General features: G+C 36.5%; 1 protein-coding gene across 1 annotated transcript; it reads right to left on the bottom strand.

Annotated features, from left to right (window-relative positions):
- Nucleotides 1-7,474: 7,474 nt before the first annotated feature.
- Nucleotides 7,475-10,823, bottom strand: LOC105443516 (polyamine-modulated factor 1-binding protein 1-like). The gene is made up of 4 exons (XM_030997290.1): nt 9,665-10,823; nt 9,171-9,234; nt 8,412-8,701; nt 7,475-8,085 (listed from the first exon to the last, which is right to left on the bottom strand). Exons 1-4 carry the CDS (start codon nt 10,821-10,823, stop codon nt 7,475-7,477), a joined length of 2,124 nt encoding a protein of 707 aa, XP_030853150.1.
- Between the last annotated feature and the right edge of the window lie 6,887 nt (nt 10,824-17,710).

Below are 17,710 nucleotides of genomic sequence, written 5' to 3'. Positions count from 1 at the left end.
ATGCATGTTGGTTCCGTATTACAATAGATAACATAAACAAACTAAAATAACTTCTTAGCGTAAAGCAGATATGAGTCTTGACGCAGAGAGAATTCAAGAAATATAATTGGTGCAATTCAGGTAGCGTAGTTACTTTGGTTGTGCATGATTATTTTTTTAATTTAAAAGTAATGCTTGTTTTTAATTTGTTATCAATATTGAGTCCAGGAGGTCTATTATGAAGTGTTTGTTTGTTCTGACATGATAGAATAACGACTTGCTCTTATCTTCCCTAGGTAAAATCGTATCTCGAGCATCCAGTAAGAGCAAGCTCTTGTGCGTACGTAAGAGAGAGAAAGAGAGAGAGTGAGAGAGAGAGAGAGAAGAGAGAGAGAGAGGGGGTGGGGTAAAGGAAAGAGAGGGAGAGAGAGAGAGAGAGAGAGAGAGAAAGAGAGAGAGAGAGAGAGGGAGGACAGGGAGAGAAGGGGGGAGCCAGGGAGGTAGGGGTAGAGGGGGGGGGGGTCTGTATAATGTATGTATTACACAATTGTTGATTAGTTTCGCCTTCAGGTATCGATATATACCTTTTGTATTTTTCGTAGTATGTCGGTGCTATTTCAGAGTTTCCGGCACATTCTCACATGACCTAGACATATCTTTCCTGAACCACAACGAGCCACCACCCCCACCCCTACCCCGTCTCTCTCACTATATCCCTCTATTTCACCTACCGCTCTCTTTTAACGAATACATCTGTTTACCAGCCTCTTTGTATGATGTCCCTTATTCTAGATGCATACATAATTATTACTATATATATATTTTCATTAGCTGCTCAAACTTATTGATTATTCAACTTCGACGCAGCTAGGCCGATATACGTTGGTATTGCTTGTTCTTCAAGTTAACCCCAATTGACGATTGCCATAGGAGACTATGACTATGCCATGGCTAGCAAGGAAACTGAAACATTTTGAGAGAGATTGATTTATCGGCTAAGTCACAACAAATAGGCATATTATCAAGAATTTCTTAATTTGATTACGATCGCTACCAGCTATTGTTTGTTGGGTTTTAATCCCTTTGAATTTTCAACACATATAATTCACTGTAAAAACCCTTTGTCCTTTAAAAAGAAGGTTGGTTTCTGGAAAATGGAATGTTTTCATTCTTTTTATGGCATTTTAGAAGAATATTATGTTGACAAGTTTTCTTTTATGAAAATCTTGATGGTGAGGTTGGATTTCCCCGAAAATGATGTAGTTTTTATTGTATGTCCACATGACTTGTACAGTAACGATAAACAAATTCGTACCCTTACCACATTTGTTTCAATACTTACTTTAAAAAGGGCCCTAACTTAACCAGTTAACCTTTCATTCTTGAGTGACAAAAAAAACACACCTAGAAACATCAAATTTACCAGGGGTATGAATAATTTAGTTGTTCACTGTATGCGACATGGACCGTAATGTGACTAATCAACTTAATACGTAATAATATAAGCAAGTAAAGTGAAACTTCAATACAGCTCATAATTGGCACGTCAGCTAATGTGTAAGTATGCTTTACCAGCAAGGACTTTGGAACAGATTATTGACATTTACTCAATTTCAATCTCGGGTAATAAGGGTCGAGTACATGAGGTGTGTGGGCGTACGAGTTAGATGATGGCGGGAATATTATAGAGATAAATTATAAGAATCGGCCAGATTAAGCTGGGCGTACTATTTCGTTGATAACGCCATCTTCGGCGTCTTGCAGCAAGTGTAGGGACTATTAATTACAGAGATAAAATATTATAATAGCTGGCAAGATTAAGCTGAACGTACGAAATCGTTGATAAATTATCAATAATTCATTGCATTTCACCCTGGTCCCCAACATAAAAAAATCCTCTGTACGGCCATGCATTATGGCTCAAGGCATAGGCACACAGAATATTTTTATGTTGGGGACCGGGGGTAAATTCAATGAATTATTGATAATTTATTGCATTTTCTTCTTTTTTTTTATTTGTGGGAACTGCCCCCTACCCTAGCCCCCGTTGCGTACAGTCATGGTTCAGTGACAAAGCAATGGCCTCGTAACTGTGAGGCCCCAGGATCAAAACCGTATCGATGTGCTATATTAGTGCCCTTTTGTTGGGGCATTAATCCTCATTACTGTCATTTATGACTTAATGACGTAGGTCCCCTAGTTGATATTAGCATAGTAGCATACACATGCATTAGCAGTCACGCAAACTACAAACACTGGCAAATTATCATTCAATAAAATCTGAGAATGTATACTATTATCTAGATCTATTAGGAATAAATCATTGTCAAATATTTCCATAAATTGAGGTAAAACAATAATATAAACTTTATGAGCAACTGTGTATTTAAGAACCAGACCATGCAGGCGTAAATGGTAAAATTTGACGGAACGCCAAAAAATACAACCAACAAGATCAATGTGCATGGACATATGCTGTTATCTCGAATAATTAGGCAGAGGCGCGAGAAAAAAAATTTGCAAAAATCAATGTATTGTCTAATGAGCCATTACAAACTTCGTAAAGCATTTGCAAAGGTTGTGCAAGAATGGAGTATGTGCATCTTGTATTGCTTCAATGCAAGTCGAACTTTTAAACTCTGAAGAGAGTAAACACCGATTTAAGGGCACATAATCATTGAACTTTATGATCGTCTTTTAATATCGCGTCAAGTAAATATTTGCACTCGATTGGCATAAAATATAACTACATTCATAAGTCGTCAAACCATTTAAAATGTACACAGCTTGTTTGTTGCCTGCTGCTATCTTCGTCTTGAATTTTTTAAAACTAGAACTTCAAGATACAGCTTTTAGCATCGCTGTGAAACCCGGCCTTTTATCTCCGAATCTCGCCATGTCGAATCGTGAATTGCATTTTCGAATTTCTAGGATGCTTCAGACATGTCAGCGATTTGATAATAACATTTTGCTTGCCTTCAAGTCGAATTTGCGGTGATTCAACATTTACTCCAGCAAAAAAGAATGAAATTGGCTTTATTTTGTTAAAATAATTATAGCGGTAGGGATAGGGTTGGTATTGGGTTATAGATTAGGTTTAGGGTAAGAGTGAACGTGGAGTATAATTTGGGCTCCAGGGTTGAACTGAAAATTCACTTAGGGCAAGATATTAACACCCAGTATATTTTATGAGCAAGTGTCGTTTAACTTTGTTTTTTCGTGCTTTGTGCATTTCCTAAATGTTGTAGAACAGTTTAGAAAGGCACTTTGTTCATGTTTTAAGTAAAAAAAACAATAGAAGTGAACAAGCAATTCATAATTCTGTCAACTTCACATTAGAGTTTTGAAGTTGATCGTTATGTTTTTGCCCTTCTAACCATTTAACTCTTCATAATACCTTGATTTGAATAATGCAAGTTGTAACGTGTGCATGCTCCCATCCGCCCCTTCCCCTCTCCCGCTTTCTCCCGTTTCTTATCCGTACTCTCTCTCTCTCTCTCTCTCTCTCTCTCTATCTCTCTCCAGTTCCCCCTCTTTAGTTATATCTTCATTAGTCTCTCTCTTTCTCTCTATGTATCTCTATTTCACTCTATGTATCTATATTTCTCTCTCCAGCTCCCCTCCCTCTTTTTAAACGCTTCTCTCTCCAATACACAAAAACAAATCTTTGGCAAATGTTCCTCTCTGTTACATAATATTGTAATTATGTTAAACCCTTCTTTAAACCTGCATAATCTGCCACTAACCAATGTTCAAGGCGAAGGTAAAATCTATGTCCCGTCCCTCCGGTGTTTAATACATGCCTGATACCATATAAGTCCATGCCTGTACCCGTTGATAACAATGGGTTTAATAATGACTGTATAATAATTAAACCCTCCCCGCACCTTGATTAACTTTCGAAAACACTTTACGCATGAGAGAGATATCAAGGCCAGACGTATTTTCCAATGATTCATTAAGCCTTTTATTGCAAACTCTATGATTTTCTTGCAAGTGAAATTATATTAAGCTGATGAACGATCTGGTAGAGATAAACATATTATACCCTTTTCACATCTATTTTTCTTAACCCCGGACTATCCTTAACCCCATACTATCCTTAACCCCATACTATTTTTTTTGCTGTTCACATCTATTTTCTTAACCCCGGACTATGTGCTTAGCCGGGGTTAAGAAATTTCACGCGATTCACACTACGTTCGCCTTAGCCCCGGACTATTCGATAGCTCATGAATATTAATGCTTTTGCTACCGCGCATGCGCCTTTCGACTAAATGAAGGGGAAAAACCCGCGTTTTCCCTTTATTATTTTACCGATACAAATCAATTACCCATTTTTCATCCAATTCACTTGATAAATTTACCTACGTAAATATGACTGATAATGATAAATGCAATAAAAATTATGAGCTACATGTTCTTTCACTATTTTTTAAAATCAATTTTATAATAAAGATTTTTTCATAATGACCTCTGCCTCGTAAAAGACTAAACGTCAATACAGAGAGCATGCATGCGTAACGTGAACTGCATGCATAGCGCGCGATAAATGCAAATTCACGACCACACGACCACGCTGTCTGTGATTGGCTGTTGCTTAGCCCCGCTTCTCCTTAGCCCGGTTCGGATTCACACTACGCAGCTTAGCACCACAATTGCCCGGCTAACCCCGCAATTGCCCGGCTAACCCTGCTATTTTGCAGGGCCAGATAGTCCCGTACTATTTGTGGGGTTAGCCCACTTTGGCAAAACGTAATGTGAACAGAAAGCCGGCTAAAATTACCCCGGGTAATTGGTGGGGCTAAGGAAGGAATTGGTGGGGCTAAGAGCCCCCTTAGCCCCACCTATTTCCCGGGGTTAAGCAATATTTGGTAGATGTGAAAAGGGTATTAGTGATATATGGAGGAAGACAATGAAATGTACTAGCTTACATTATAACTAAAAGTCATGTCACTTTATTTCTTACAACATTTTCAGAGTATCATGTACTTAAATGTACATTGTAATATACATGATGAAAATTGCGTATGTCTTAAAATATTAAATATAATTTATATGAGCGACTAGCATTTCCTAAGAGCTATACAGCAAAACATACATTTGCAATTTGAGGATACACAGAAATCAAAGATTTGCTTGGTTTGGTATGCCAAATAAGCCCGTATGAAATTTTGGACGCAGACACGCCTGCATACTGTACACGCGATTAATGTTTAATTACGTTCCATGCTAAGATCATTTCTGTATATACAGAGTACTAACGATTGATGTAACAATCGCAAAGTAATAAATGTTCATCTATTCAGTATTTGTATTAACATATCAAGAAGTTGCGGAAGTTCCTTTCTTAGTTAATATTTGCATTCCCTATGTGTGACCACATCTATGTACAGCCAAATGAGTTTCTGTTAATATTATAGTAATAAGCCATCTGGTTATATGTTCTACCGTATTGGCCTACATCTATGTCTTCTTTTATAATCCGTGTAATTTTTTGTTTAACCTAAATATTTTGAAAATATCATTTTTAGGAACTGAGCACTAATACATGTAGATCAGTTGGAATATCTATAAGGTCGGAATATCAATAACGGTATTATGGAAAACGACATAAAATTTAATATATGACATATGAAAATATGATATGGATAAAATCACAATTATAATCACAGGCATTATAAAGAACATTATTAGCTTCAACAACAAATGTATCGTAGGAAAACAGGTAGCAAATAATATAGAGCAATACAATGTCATAATGTCAGGGTTATGCTTCCACCACAATATCAAAGGATTCATAAGTGATGTTCTTAAAATAAATTCAACATATAATATTTTGTTTCTCTCTCCTTAATTTTCATTTTTTGGGGTGGTTAGTTTTACATTCATTTAGAACATTAAAAGCAGTTACAGATATTTTTGAGATCTGGTCAAGCAACTGTCTGTAAAAAAAAATCGACAACTGATTGTGTTTTATATAAACACTGTTGTATACCTTAGTATTACGGCATCACCAACATGAGAGGAAATTGACACATTCGTGACGCAGTCTTGCTGCAAAGCACACGCTCACGCACATAATATACACACACACATGCGCAAGCACACATGGCTTGGCAGTTTGGTCCAAATTCTTTAGTTTTCATATATCAGGCATACATGTTCATTTTTATTATGCCCTATCTCTATTTCCTTCTTTCCTAAGCGCATAGAGACTTTCTTTGCGTTAGTGATATGCGCAATAGAAGTAACGTTCATTATTATTATATCTTGTCATATTTCCAATTTGAAGAATTTAAATATACATTTTCTTTTCTTTGTGATTTGCTTTTCGCGCTGTCTTCGCGTAGATAGGTCGTCTATTCCCTTTGTGTCTCCGTCTAATCTCCCACATCGTTATTGTATAACATCGATTAGCATATACCGTACATGTATTCCGTTCCATACAATGCAGTTCACGTAGTTTAAATGTCATCGACTACATAATTTAGAATAACGTTATTTACTGCTATACTTAGCGGACAATAAATTGTGTATATGGCCACAAAAAATGTAAAACAAATCGATAATATTTCTAACAGACATCAGATAAATGACAAGTATACCAGGCGCGTCAAAGACCAAGATTATATGAGACCGAATACCTGTACAGAAACCGGTTAAATATGCGTAGACAAGGTTGGACATATTGGACATGGCCCGAATAACAACTAACACGCCTTTTTTTAATGCATATTCGTTCAGTACGTCTACATAATACGTACGTGGAAAAATATTTAAAAACAGAGACAAACAAAACCGTAAAGAAACTGTGATAGATATACTTCTCTAAAGAGTGCTGTGTCTTATACAATCAATGTTTATACTCTTTATTTAAGTTATTCGTTATTTCATATTCATTCTTTATTAATTGAGTTCGTTATTCTTTCACGTATTCGTATTTACTTTATCTATTTCAAAGTGGCGGTAGATACACACAAAATTGAATTGCTCCGGTTATAAGAAGTGACTCTTGTAATAACTACTCGAATTTTTTAATTGAATTTCTATATCCAGATATCTTCTTTATCTTGCCAAAAAGAAAACTCAAATCTACATTAAAAAACATCACGCTCTGCATGCCATTCTTGTATATTTTATAAAGTCACTTTGTTGAAATTACATATGCGGTGTTTGTATACAATATGGGTCAGCGAATGATTATGAAGTTGTATGTCTATTACTATTTTCAACCATCCCAGCAGTAGATAGTGTATAAACAAAAATGTCAACTGGATTTACTTCTTTTCGCTTGCGACGTCTTCCGTCCACAGACGCTTCATCAGGCCGACCATGATGACGTTCCTCGACCACGTCACCGTGTTCATGGGTCAACAATTATTTGGTGCTAAAGACCAGTCATCCTGATGAAGGGTCCCGGAGTGGACCTAAAACATCGTAAGCTAAACTAATGTAAGTAAATCTGACATGATGAAGATTATCTGGTGATTCCTTATAAACTGAATGCTTTCTGGGAAGCATCCATTACTATCTTTACGAGGAAAATTAGCAATATTTTCTCTGGGGATGTATCAGTAAGAACGAGTTGAGAAATCCGATCTTCTTCGTTACTTATGATTCCGCCTACATGGCTTTTATCCAAGGTGGTGGATTCCTCGTTGGGTTTCCCACCATAAGATACCAGAGGGGTAATCTCAGACATGTCTTCAGGTAGGACTTGTATTTCATGGCTTGGCGATTGTTCAGAAGGTTGAATGCTACTAACGTTGTTCATATCATCTCCAGGATGAACTTCTTCTGAGGACACTTCTTCAGAAGTCACTTCAGATTCATCCAAGTCCTCTGTACTGCGCTCCGGCGATTGGTCAAGATGTTGACTCCTACTTCCATCTGTCAAGTCCTCCTGAGTTTTGGTCGCCATGTCTCCTGTATGCCCATCTCGAGGAGTGTGGTTACTAATTGCTGTAGCTCCCTGAAGTACCTGGATATCAGTGGTTCTTTTGGTCCGGTCCTGTTCTAGAGAGGTGTCATCTGTATTAGAGAGTTGCTGATCATTGTCGTCTTCGTTGGCACATTCCGAATCGATCTGTTCTTCTGCTACACCTGACCGGCAGCAAGAAAGAAAATAAATAATTGTGTTTTTTTCATCTCAATTGACATCGAATCGGAATTATCATAATTGTGTAGAACTTATCGCATTGAATTTCAAATTTCTTGTATTGTTATAGTAGTAGAAGAGAACTTGATGTTACTAGTCAGCATCTGTTTGGATTTTTTTGTGTGCACAGCTATTTTTTTCTGCATTACGTCACCTTGGTATCTAAACACATGGGCCGTATTGTACACCAACTATAACAGTATGTTGCTGAAGCGTTGAATGGGGTCCTTATTACGAAACTACAATCGTTATTAATGAAAATAAACTTTACCTTCGCTGAGATACAGGTCTGCAAGGTTGACCAACTTGGCAGCGTGCAGTGCCTTCGTTAGCTCAATCCGCTCATCTTCCCTGGACACACCTCTTCTCCATTGTTTCAGTATATGGCGAGTTCCATCACTGGTAATACGGTTGAACCTCATATTGGTCATGAGCGCTCTCTGTATATCACCTTGTAGGATTCCCAGCTGACCAGCAAGGCTGTCGATCTTGGCTTCATCGTAAAGATCGTCAGCTATCTGCTGTAATATACCTGCAAACTCATCATCTGGGGGCTCCTCTCTAGAATGGTACATGGTAACAAAAAAGACAAACATGGGGCGGTCATAGAACGTAGGTATGACGTATCAACTTCAAAAGTAATTGAAATCTTTACTTCGGTGAAGAAAAAATAGCGGGAAAATGCGTTCTTCCTGTGATGAGAACATGCTCAAATTACTTATTTTATATTCATAAAAGGATTTCACTTTTAACTCTAATTACCATAGACTTTAATGCAGCCAAATTCTCATATTTTTTTGTTAATCTTTTACTCACTTTTGGTTCTACATAATCACATGTAGATGGTCATAACATTTATAAACATGATTTTGCATCCATAGAACGTAAGCGCTGCCGTACTTGTATAATTGTTATTGACATTTTAGCACCACTCATTTAACACACAAAAGTACATTCCATAACAGTGTTGTCACAATAAGATAAATAATGCGTCCATTGTCATGTTAAGAGTAAATATATTTCATCTCACCCTGCTTGTAATGTATCACTCCTTCCCAGTCCTCCGGTTGAATTATCCTCAAATGATGATGTGCCTTTCATGAAGGAATGAAGTCAGTTTGGGTGAGAAAAAACAATAAGATAAATATTTTGAATGATCTTTATCGTTCACTACATTTCTATGTTTTTTATACTTCTAAAGTGTCTATAATGAACAAGCATTGCATAGCTCCAGTTTTCTTGGATAATTTAATCAAATTGCGTTATTTCTGACATAATGACAACAAAAATAAACAAGAAACATATACATTTATGTTAAGGATCATTATGGACTGTGATAAACTCGATATTCTAAGTATTTTAAAGAAGCAGAATAGGGTATAGGGAGCTATATAGACCATATTGGACTTGATAAGCTTCACATTATAAATATTTTAAAAAGTGACAAAAATGGAATATAAGTTATATATAGTATTATGTATAATAGAAAAGGAGTTGAAAGGGAGAATGAAAATAAAGTCTTACCACCCTGAGCTTGTTTTCCAGAAGTCACCCAAGGAATGAAACTCCATTGATGTGTCTCTGCTTTCTTCTTCTGCTCTGCTGATCGTATCTCACTTTCTAGTTGAATTTTGGTTCTCAGCTTCCAGATCTCACGCTCAAGTTGCTCCAAAAGCTGTTCCTTGTAGGCATGCTCCTTCTTTAGCTCTTCAACTTGCTGTCTTAGAGTCGTCTCATTTCGCTCTTTTACCCCTACGGCTTCTGTCAAAGTGTCTACGCGTTGTTGCTTAGAATCGAGTTTCTTCGTCATTTCTTCTGCCAATGAGCGCTTCGCTTCCTCAGATCTTCCTCTGTCTTTTTCAGCTTTTGCTCTCTCTTGCTCTCTTCCTTGTTTTAGTTCCTCAGCTTGCTGTCTTAGAGTCGTCTCATTTCGCTCTTTCTCCCGTACGGTTTGTGTCAAAGTATCTACATACTGTTGCTTAGAATCAAGTTTCTTCGTCATATCTGCTGCTAATGCACTCATCTCTTTCTCAGATTTTGCCCTGTCTTCCTCTCTTCCTTTCTTTAGCTCTTCAACTTGCTGTCTTAGAGTCGTCTCATTTCGTTCTTTCTCTCCTACGGTTTCCGTCAAAGTGTCTACGCGTTGTTGCTTAGACTCAAGTTTCTTCGTCACATCTGCTGCCAATGAGCGCTTCTCCTTTTCAGCTCTTGCTCTCTTTTCTTCTCCTACTTTCTTTAGCTCTTCAAATTGCTGTCTGAGAGTCCTCTCATTTCGCTCTTTCTCCCGTACGGTTTCCGTCAAAGTGTCTACATACTGTTGCTTAGAATCAAGTTTCTTCGTCATATCTGCTGCCAATGAGCGCTTCTCTTTCTCAGATTTTGCTCTGTCTTCCTCTCTTCCTTTCTTTAGCTCTTCAAATTGCTGTCTGAGAGTCGTCTCATTTCGCTCTTTCTCCCGTACGGTTTCCGTCAAAGTGTCTACATGCTGTTGCTTAGACTCGAGTTTCTTCGTCATATCTGCGACCAATGAGCTCATCTGTTTCTCATACCTTGCTCTGTCACCTTTGTGAAGGCATCCACGTAGGAGGTCAAGCAACTGCAACTGATCCTCATCTGAGCGAATTTCATCAGGGTAAGGTATTTCGTACGTACCAGTGATCCCGAGCTGCTTCAATTTATTCATCGCGTTGAGAATGTCTCCGTCAGAAAGAATAGCAGATAGAGGGACGAGGCCTATTCAATCGAAACATATTCAATGAGTGTACTTGAAATTACGTCCAAACTTCCTTCAGACATTTAAATTATGCTATATAACTTTATTGAAGAAGCTCGCGCCTTTGAATGTTTTTTAAACAGATAAATGGCGCCATACAAATGCTGTGAATCATCATCATTATCATATCTGTGTGTTTTTATCAGTATTCTCAGCGGGATATCATTTCCTGCCATATTTAAATTTTAAAAAGAATGGGCAAAATCGAGTGAGAAACGTAGGGAGGGGGAGAGAGAAATAAGGGTGATAAAGGAGGGAGACTGAGGAGGAGCCGGTATAAAGAGTAAATGAAGTGACTAATGAGATAGTAATACATTTAAAACTATGATAATGCAAATGAAATGTAATATTCATGGTAGGAAATGTAGTCGGGACAATCATGATAGAATAAACTGATGATATTGTTATGATATTGTTTAATAACTACTACAACTTCGACTAAAAAAAAAGGTTGAAATATGATTGGGAAATCTAAAGATCGGTAGTTAGTGATCGTCTCAAAATCCCAAATCTTGTAAAATCACCGTGATTATTCGATTGGTTACCAACCGAGGATATGAGATCATATGTGCATGCATATTAACTCTAATAGAAAAAATGAATCTTGTTCAAGCTTTTCAATGGATGGTAAAATAATCAAATTAATAGGGAAATAGTGTTATCACATCGGCCTATTGTGGCTGGAATTGAAATTCACAGAGTTCCAATAACGTATAAGTGATTCAAATAAAGGATATTTTTAAACTTAAAAACTTAAAATTTTGTTAAAGGAGAACGAAAAGTTAGCATGAGTGCTAGTCGGGATTAGTTTTTTCGAGTTTATAAAACTGTATGCAAAGTCATATTAACATTTATTTTGTCTTAATATCATATTTTTTTATCCTAATGATTCATCTCTGCTTAGGAGTTTAATTCTGAGATTTTGACGAAATGATGATCTTGTTTTTTCTTCTCTGATATTTATGGGCAAATCATTCCACAGCTTTTTTTCTTCTTCTTTCCCATCTGTACATATACCATATATTCCTACTTAACCTCTGCACTCAGAGAGCATTAGCTCATTGATGTCTCGAGTTGGTGTCAGCTTTGGTTTGTCCATATTAGGTCGCCCTCCCATGGGTGGGTTGTTCGTGCTCATATGGCATATATTTTAACACACACGGTGGTTTGTCGACAAACCTGGGTTTTCGTGCGTCATATTCCGCGTTTCGACGTGTTTTTACAAACAAGGTTTGTAAAAAAAGCGTCAAAACGCGTCATATGACGTACATATACCTAGGTTTGTCGACAAACCTCCTTTGAGAATTCGGGCCGGTGAGTTTGTTAGCTCAACCGGTGTGATGGGGATGTGCGCATATTCGAGTATACATGTGTGGTCATCCGTGCTGTGGTCGATGCATCGTTGGGTAGTTGTTTTCTGAGAGTATTTTGTAAATAATTCTATATATTCCATATTTGTTGTTGTATTCATGAATCAGTTATCTTTGTCACAGTATATGAGGGGGCCTTAACTTAAAGGTAATACAAAGTTTTGGTATGGGGTCATGAATTTGGTTCAAATGAAAATATTGGAAGCAAATGCGATCCTACAATATTCAGTGATCGTTGTCGCGGTTGAAATCAAGTCTTAAGTTATGAAATTGTAAATAATACACTCTTTAAGTTGTATAGCTCCCTCTCAAGGTCAAGATATTAATTAAGCTATAAAACAATGTTTCTTGACTAAAATCGATCGACTAGCTATTCCCGTTTAGAAGTTATGTATCACAACTACATATTCCGAGATTTTCATGGTCGCAGCTACCATTGTACAGCCATAGGCGCGATTTGAAATTCATCAAAATTTACCGGGAGCACCGGTAAATTTTAATATTCAATTTTTCTCGAAAGCAAAAGCGTTTTAGGGGCTAAAATTTTTAGTGGTTATAATACATTCACTGGGGCATCCAAATATATCAAAATTGTAAAGAATTACTATCCACCCGATTTTGAAAATTTCCCAAAACTTTGTATTACCTTTAAGAAGTTGTGCTTCAACCAAGGTCTCCTCGTCTTTCTTTATTCTACATTGTACTGTTATGATTATACTCTATTATATTTTGTCACAAGTTTTCTGGAAGACAAATAAACTTGATACTTGATAATACATACTTGATTTATTGTATATATGTCCCAACTTCTTAAATTTGACTTCATTGTGTATATGTGGATAGGCCATGTTTTTGTTGTATATCCTTATTTTTTTTCTTTCTCTCTGTTTATGTACAGGGATTCATGGTTGAACACGATTGTGAATGAGCTACCCTGTTTTTTAAATATGTGAATAATGATTAACACAAAGAAATTGCTTGTAGAAATTTGATTATGATATATTCATTGAATAATATTTGTTTCTTTCATGTCCTATTCATTACTGATGAAACATTATTGTGTAGCAGGTGTCATTATTGTTAGATACCTACACATTTAATAACAGTGCATATAACACAAAACGCCAGATACGTAAACAAAGTTAAACAACCTACATAATGATTCATGCGTTATAGCATTTTGGCTAGAAACATTATTTTATTTAATTAATCATTCTTTTAACTAATACGGTGGTGTACATCAACGACTTGTCGTGTATACTGTGTGTATCAACAGTGAAATTTGTATTAATTCAAAATTGTTTAAAGCTAAAAAAACTTCATATGTCTTCACTTTATGATCCTACCTACCATTAAGGATTAGTGACAAACTCACCTGTATTCCTCTTTACTATCTCGATCCATTGTAGGCAATATTCAATATCAAGCGGGCTAAAAATAAAAATAAGAAAATACACCGATTCAGAATCGTTATTATTCACGTGGTGATGATTGAAGGGTTAATGATTGCATTAAATTGAATTGAACCAAGGTTTTTTGAAAAAACATGTGTCGCAGCCCAATGGCTGAATTGATCATGCGTACAAATAAAACACTCATTGCATATTTCAAACATAAAATACAGTTACAATTAATTTGTCAATATTGAAATACATGCATATATAGTTACTAAGATACGATTGCTTGGGCAGCAAAAATAAGAAAACAGAATATAACATGAAGTCAGGAAAACGGAGAGGAGAAACATGAAGAAAATGTATAAGAGGAAGTTGTAGAAAATGCATGTACATCAAAAAATATAAATTGCATACATTTATTTTTAATGATTTTAAAATGATTCTGCAACCCACACCCACCAAAGGCCACCTCAAAGAAGATAACGTGTATGTATTTGTTATACCCTACACTTATAATAATTGTTCATTGTGTTCTAACACGTTAACCCTATACGCAAACCTTAAGCATATCACAATGAAATTGTTCTCGCTCCGTGGGTACGCTCTATCGAATGTTTGAAGATGCAATGTTCCTCAGCACCGTAAATATTCTGTGTAGAATAGGCATTGGATGAGTGGGCAGGTGCTTCCATTTATCAATGGACGGGGAAATACTTCTTGCGCCTAAATTACAATAAATAATGTATAGTAAAGCTTTCAGTTATAACAGGTCTGAAATGCAGTTTCACTCTTCTTTCCGTATTGTACTTAAATGGATGCTACGATCCTTTACATTACACACGCACAACAACAACAACAGCAGAAATGATAGGCGTATGTTGCATGTACCCTGTCTTTTAGAGGCGTTAAATGCGAGGGCCATTATGTTGTCCTCCATTAACATGATTAAGGGGAGGCTAAAGCGTTTCTGCCCCCCTAGCAGTATAACAAATATCTCAGTGAAAATACAACGCTTTAACATGCAATTATCTGACTTTTTGTTTGTTTGTCTGTTACATGTACTATTAATTGATTTTGACCCCCTTAATTAATGAGCACCTTCTTGAGACAGAATTTTCTTTTGTTAAAGACGAAAATGACGTTGATGTATAAAAAATAATGCCCTTTTTGGCTCTATAATGTAAAATATTAACATTCTAAATATCGGTCACTACACTCCCTCGCAAACCAAGTGATGCAGTACTGCGTGTACTTTATAAACCCTGTCTCGACAGGCCCCCAAAGTCAAGATTCGGGGTAAGTGCTAATCTTTAAAAAAGGAGGTGGAATTTGTTTTTTCTCGTACCTCTCGCTAGACAAGATGATAACATTACACTCATTATTTTGCCCCAACCTCCCCTTCCCTCTTCCCCAAAAAACTTTTGGAAATACCAAATTTCATTATTCAAAATCCGATTTATGTTTCTAACTTTGGCGTTACGTTATCGAGCATATTTCCAAAAAACTACACACTTTATGCCAAGGCCCTGGAAATGTGCAGGTAGGGGCTTTTTATATAAAGGTGGAAAGGTAAACTCGTGTTTGTCGCCCGGCACGCGTAACAACATTTTTATACATGTAATCCATCTAAAAAAAAATGCATTTTATCGACAAGTAAATCTATTTCTTGTTCCTCGCACCGATGTAAATCGCATCTTAATAATTGGAATATTTCTTATCAGTAAGTAAAGTTTATATACCTCACTTAAGAAATCCAGCCATCTGATTGGTCGAATTGCATTCATAAACTTCAACTGTTCCTGTAAAATTCCCGGTAACCATGCATAAAACATTTACTATTTTTAATAACCATGGTTATTAAAAAAATAGGTCAGCCTCCATGGTTACCCCATAGGTTTACATGTTAAAAAATGGTTTGAGCGATCGAGGATACCGTATGTGTGCGAAGGATTGGTCGGTAATTTCAATACAATTGAATCTCGATCGATCTTACCGACAATTTTATCTTGCATTGTTGACATGAAGACGAAAATAAACTTCCAAAAACAAAAAAACAACATCTGCCGATAGATCTTGATCTAAGTTCGTGCCAATATGCATTGCAAAAGTAAAAGAAGGGTGCTTTTGCGAAGCATTCATCACGCCGAAGCCGGTTTCAATCCACTTTAATGTATATATTGTACAAAACTGCCAAGCTCGTGAACAGCGCGCGATGGCCGAGTAGTGTAAGGCGTTGGTGTAAGATTCATCACTCATTGTACGCGAGAGTTCGACTCTCACCTTCGACAAAAAAAAAATTATTTTTTATTTTTTATTTTTTAGTCTATTTTTTTTCGGCATATAAAAGTATTAATGACTGCTTTAATATTCGAGAAATAGTTGTTTTCATACGCTCTCGGGAAGGTTACAATTGGGCTATTCCCCTCGGCAAGCCTCGGGGAATAGCACAATTCTAACCTTCCCTTGAGCGTAATAAAACAACTATTTCTCTCAAAGCAGTCATTAATACTATATTATTTAACCATAAAATGAAACATGTACATACAAATGAGTAACATAGTAAACATAATACGGTAAAGGACACCCTTAGAAGCAAATTGCTTGTGGTGGGTGTTTCACTGTAATAAAGGGGGTAGGGCACGATCAATTTCGCCACTCCTATCACAACTCACAAAGCTTTATTTCGCTTTAAGCTCTATCTGCTGAGGATGGCATATGCTCAATCTCATTATCATAATTTTTAAGTAGGTTGTGATTTGTCTGTGTGTGTTAATGAAGTCTTGATTAAGATTAATTACAATGCCGTAGAAGCGTGTGAGGGTGTCTTTTCAATTCGTTCGCTACGCTCATTCGTCTCCTAATGAACTTACTTTAAAGTTATAAGATCCTAAGTACTGTAGAGAAAGTGAATAATTATTAGGAATGTTCTGTCTTATGTAAATGGAGATTCTGAAAATTCTTTTCTTCTTTGCTTGTGCGTTTAAAAATTGCTCAAGAAAATTGTGATTCAAAACCCTTTAAGTCCCATTATGCCTGTGGATGCTATTCTTGACAGTGTTCCTTTTTCTATATATTACACTTTTACCCCACCCTTCTATCTTACCATGCCTAATATATAAGTGATGAACACAACAATGGATACAGATGTACATATAGGATGGCAACGTATCTTTCTTTTAACGAACATATATAAACATTGCTCTTTGGAAATATTATTATTTAAGCAAGCGAATAATTAGCTTTTGTTGTTTCGGCGGGTTATGGGGTATGTATGCAGTTAATATAGGCGTAGCTTCTTTTCCGAGTTTAAAAACAAGTTAAAAATCGATTTGGAGGTGGGGCTCCTCACAGTGCCTACCCCACCTCCTCCACTCCTCCACATCCCCCTCCAAAAAAAGGTGGAAAGGTTTCGACGTGCCGGAACATAATATATACAAAGAGTGTAGAAGCTGTAATTGTTCGTAATGGGCATTTAAGAACTTTCTTCTCCTTACCCCCCCCCCCCCCATCCCCCTCTCCCTCTCTCCCTCTCCCCCTATTTTTTTTCTCTCTCCCCCCCCCCCTCTCTCTCTCTCTCGTTCTCTTTATCGCCTTCTATCAACTTTGTAAAGGGGATAATATCAGACATTAGCATGTTCGTTTCGAGTCGTCTTAGTTAAGTAGTGGAATGAAGCAAATGAACATCGAAAAAAGTCTTAATAAATGGTCAATTTATCGAAGATCGTAATGTTTTGGAATAAGAAAAATCATAGGACTACAACTTATTTTTGTTTTTTTTAGAAGTAAATTACAGACTAATTTTCAAAATTCTTTTCTGGTCAGGGGCTAACATTTGTGTTTCTTACTATTGTTCTTCTTAGGTTAATATCCACTTTTTAGGTGGTATGTCGTCAACAGACCACCTATTGTTTTCGTCAGAATTTTCTTTCTTTATTTATTAGGTGGTCTGTTGTCAACAGACCACCTATTGATTTCGTCAGAATTTTCTTTCTTTATTTCTTTATTATTTGTTTTTATTTATTTCTCCACT

The sequence above is a fragment of the Strongylocentrotus purpuratus genome, unplaced genomic scaffold (genome assembly GCF_000002235.5).
Source record: "Strongylocentrotus purpuratus isolate Spur 01 unplaced genomic scaffold, Spur_5.0 spur5_scaffold_4, whole genome shotgun sequence".
Classification (NCBI taxonomy): domain Eukaryota; kingdom Metazoa; phylum Echinodermata; class Echinoidea; order Camarodonta; family Strongylocentrotidae; genus Strongylocentrotus; species Strongylocentrotus purpuratus.
Note: the sequence above shows the minus strand (reverse complement) of the source record. Positions and strands in the feature narration are given on the sequence as shown.